Source organism: Limulus polyphemus, unplaced genomic scaffold, assembly GCF_000517525.1.
Source record: "Limulus polyphemus unplaced genomic scaffold, Limulus_polyphemus-2.1.2 Scaffold624, whole genome shotgun sequence".
In the NCBI taxonomy this organism is placed as follows: Eukaryota; Metazoa; Arthropoda; class Merostomata; order Xiphosura; family Limulidae; genus Limulus; species Limulus polyphemus.
This window is the reverse complement of record NW_013666234.1, coordinates 387,455-391,359: the sequence shown is the minus strand read 5'-3', so window position 1 is coordinate 391,359 and position 3,905 is coordinate 387,455. Positions and strand designations below refer to the sequence as shown.

The 3,905-nt window shown below is 29.0% G+C and overlaps 1 protein-coding gene across 1 annotated transcript in view; it reads left to right on the top strand.

The window, feature by feature from the left end:
• The window catches only part of LOC106459542 (14-3-3 protein epsilon-like), a 27,156-nt gene extending 23,648 nt beyond the window's left edge, over positions 1–3,508 (top strand). Inside the window, exon 5 of the mRNA XM_013919169.2 lies at positions 2,312–3,508. Coding sequence (XP_013774623.1) covers positions 2,312–2,379 — 68 coding nt within the window. The 3' untranslated portion in view covers positions 2,380–3,508. The remainder of the gene's footprint in view (positions 1–2,311) is intronic.
• Positions 3,509–3,905: the final 397 nt, after the last annotated feature.

Here is a 3,905-nt window from a genome sequence, read left to right as displayed (position 1 = left end):
TCTTATCTTCTATATATGACATGAATATCCAATTGGAAGCTCAGAATGTCCCTCTAGTGGCTTTCTCAGCCATTTTAACAGGCTTGGATGCCATTTCTTTCTTTTGAACCAATATTTCAAATGAGGTAGGGTGTGTCTTTAGTCTGCTCAAAATTTAATATTTTTTTAAACTAAAATACATCTTAGTTACTAAGCTTTATAAATTATAGTTGATTTCTATTGTATTGATGTAGCAACTTATGATTTATTAGTTATTCAAATGTATATATATAAAACCTAAGAAAAATTATTTTGTTTCATATCCTCCACATGCAAATTTTTAAAGGCTTGGCAACCTACGTCAAGCAGTAACTGAGTACAAAGGTTGTAGCTAGAAGAGATTATTGTTTGCTTTACTTCTTTATTTACTGTTGTATGTCTTAAGAAAGATAAGTTTAAGAACTTATTTCAAAATAGCAATATAATGTATAATAATTGAAATGTGACTGTATTTTACAAAATACTAGTCTACTAAAACAGAGCCAAGACAAGTTACTTTGTACAGACCAAAGATAAGTTTTATGTTATTGGATACGGTAACATGAATGCATGATTGTAACTTATGTATTGTTAGCGAAGCACAACTGAAAGGTCAGTATAATGAAAATAATAAAGATATATATAAATGCATAATGTTATGAGATTTAAGCTATTTAGTCAAAACATTTATGTTTTCATGTTATAATTTGTGTTTATTCTAGAATGAAAGAGGCATAATTTATATTCTTAAGAAACATTTGATAACTATCTGGACACTATAAAGATTTTGCATGTGAAATTTTAAAATTTTCTGCTGCATAAAAATATTTTTAATCTTAAAATGAAAATTACTTTGCATGTTAGATATGGAACATGTGGAACAAAAAAAAAAAGGCATGAGAAAAACATTGCTTTACAAACCTTAAGACTTGATAAAAAAAAATTATATTTTGCGTATGCAAGCATTGTAATGTTTACTGCTGATGTGCCAAATTTCATTAACATTTGCTTACTAATTTAAAAGTTATAGCATGAAAACTATAACAAGCACAAATTGGTAATGAGGTCAGTTCCACGGAATGAGCCCTTGCCGAGAGTTAATTGGCTGATTATACAGATTAATCAAGTTAATTGCCGAACTCTATTTGACAACTGTGATGAAAGGAGAGCTACTGAAGACATTATAACTAGATAAACTATAATTACTTGTGATATAAGATGAAAGTCATATTTCCTGTCACAAAATCCAAAGGTTTTAAATCCTGTCTTCTTTTTTTTTTTTGTTGAATTTTAGTGTTATCTTCAGTGTAACCCAAGTTTCTACTTCCAGTTTAATCTAAAATAGTTACTAGAAAGAGTTACAGCTCATTTTTAACTATTTGAGGTTACAACCAAATGTTGCACTTCTTTATAGCAACTGTATATAATTCAAGATTCTCATATTCCTTCAGTGAAAATTTAATACTTCAACTTAATCACAAATAATGCGTTTGATATAAGTAACATTTCACTGTTGCTCTGCGAGTACAATATTTGATATACAAAATGATCATAATGTACTGTACCATAAGCCTATGCAAGACCATACTTGAAGATAAAGCAAGCTATTGGAAAATCCTTGATTCTTTTAAAGTATGATTTTTTATTTTTTTTATTTCAAAACTTTGAATTTTGCTCATTTTGCAGAGTTTACTTTTTTGTGAAATAAATTAAGTATGAAGTTAAAATGTATGAATGTTTTGGTTATTTACTTATAGAAATCACCTCATTCTTTACAGCTGTCCTTTAAAACCTTAGTTTAATGCTGTTTCTGTATCATTCTTAGTGTTGTGTATATAGATTTTGTGCTAAGTTTGAAAGTTATCTGCATTTAACAGATTAGAAAATATCACAAATATAAATAATTTTATTACATATATATATACTTTCAAAACTCACAGTAAGAAATAGTTCAAGAATACCAATTTCCAGTTACCATGAAAAAATTATGGTAATCAAGCCATGCAAATCTGGGTGGTGCAAACAAATCTGTAAAAAAAAGTAGAAGTGTGGCCTATTTCAGGGTTTTTTATCCCCCTTCTTAAGCAAAAACCTTAAAAAATACCCCATGTACACTGACAAGCCATTTCCAGTTGTCCTACCCATAGTTTTGGAAATTAAGCCAGCCAACTCTGAGTGATTGATGTTAATAAACACACACACACACACACACACACACACAATTGATCATCATTATAATAAGATTACAACTGGATACATGTTGTTCAATATTTATAATTTTTCTTTCTTACAGGGGAAGGAGAAAACCAAGAGAAACAAAAGGAACAGGTTCAAGATGTTGAGGAACAAGATGTCTCATAAACTTGCACTCCTTGCTCATCTAGATCTGTTGCAATTACTTTACATGTATTCATCCTCCTGCATCATAAAGATTTGTATTCACTGTGGTCATCTTGTATTTTTTTTTTACCCCCTTGCATCATATGATTCTGTGAATAGTGCTAAATGCCAGCCAAGCCCATGGTGACGATCTTGCTGCTCAGCCTAGAATTATTTGGATGTGTTACTCCTCCAGTTTTGTATATGATTTGATCAAAAGCACCTTTTTTATATTTTGGTACACCATTCGACATCTTTGTGTGTGTGTGTGTGTGGTGTATGTCTTTATTAAACATTAAGTAAATGTATTTCTTTGGGAGGGGATGTCTGGTAACTCGTAAAGGTTGCAAGTAATTTAACTTCTTTTATAATCAACTGGGATCTGTTGTAATTAAGGAAAAATCTATCATGTTTTTCTGACTTATCGTTTAATATTCAAATAGTTTTTGGTGATTAGCTTTAATGCTTTTGCATTAGTGTTAGTTATTTTTTTCTCTTTTCACAGATTGTGTAGTTGGGGTTTAAAAAAGATTGACAAATTTCATGTATTACAGAAAACTAATAATTGTTCTTTTTTCTCACTCCTTTTTTTTTAGCAAATTGGGTATTAACAATGGTTTAAAGTAACTTAATATCTTCAGAATTTGACATGTACTTAAAGTTGATTCATAATGTGTAATTTTTATATATATATGTGTATTGATAATATGCAGTCTACAAATTTTTGTGGGTTTGTATTGTAGTTTTGCAATTGGGAAGTTTTTGCTTTTTTTTATATTTTTAAAGTTAGAAAAATTATAGTGTAAAAAAACTATCTTCTCAAAGTAGTTGAAGTTCTAATGTCACTTAATTATGGTTTAAAAATTAGCATCTAGTGGTAGATTCATACAAATCTAGATAGAAATTTTCTGTAATAGTTAGAGCTTTGAACAAATAATGTAAAAGAAGATTACAAGAAGTGAAGAGTTATTAATTTCATTAACATTTAGGGTTACTTTTTATTAATTTACAAAATGTGTAAAGCATAAATATTTGTGCTTAACTTACAAGCTGTTTGAGGTTGTACGCAAAACACAATAATTAAATAAACATCATTTCTTTAAGACTGTCATTTTCTTGCTGTGCATTCCAAATTAGGCTCATTCCATTCTGTAATTCCATTTAAAAGATAGAGCAAACAGTAAAAACATCTTCGTAAATAAAACCAAATGTGTGAAAGTAGCATAACAGCTTTTGAGCATTACAAACATTGTTTTTTTGGGTCTTAAATTATAATCATTGATGACATGCTCAAGGATACAAGTTTTTTTGTACATTACAAAAGAGAGTGCATGATTTTAGTGCAAATTTTGTTACTGTACTAGATTTGGTAATGTGCATTAATGAACCTTGACATTTTTATTTTGTTAGAGAAGTTGTGAGGAAGTGTTTATATTTTTTTCCATTTGCTTTCTTATCTTTTACTTTTTCATAATACAAATGCTATTTTCTTACTTTGAGCTTTCCAT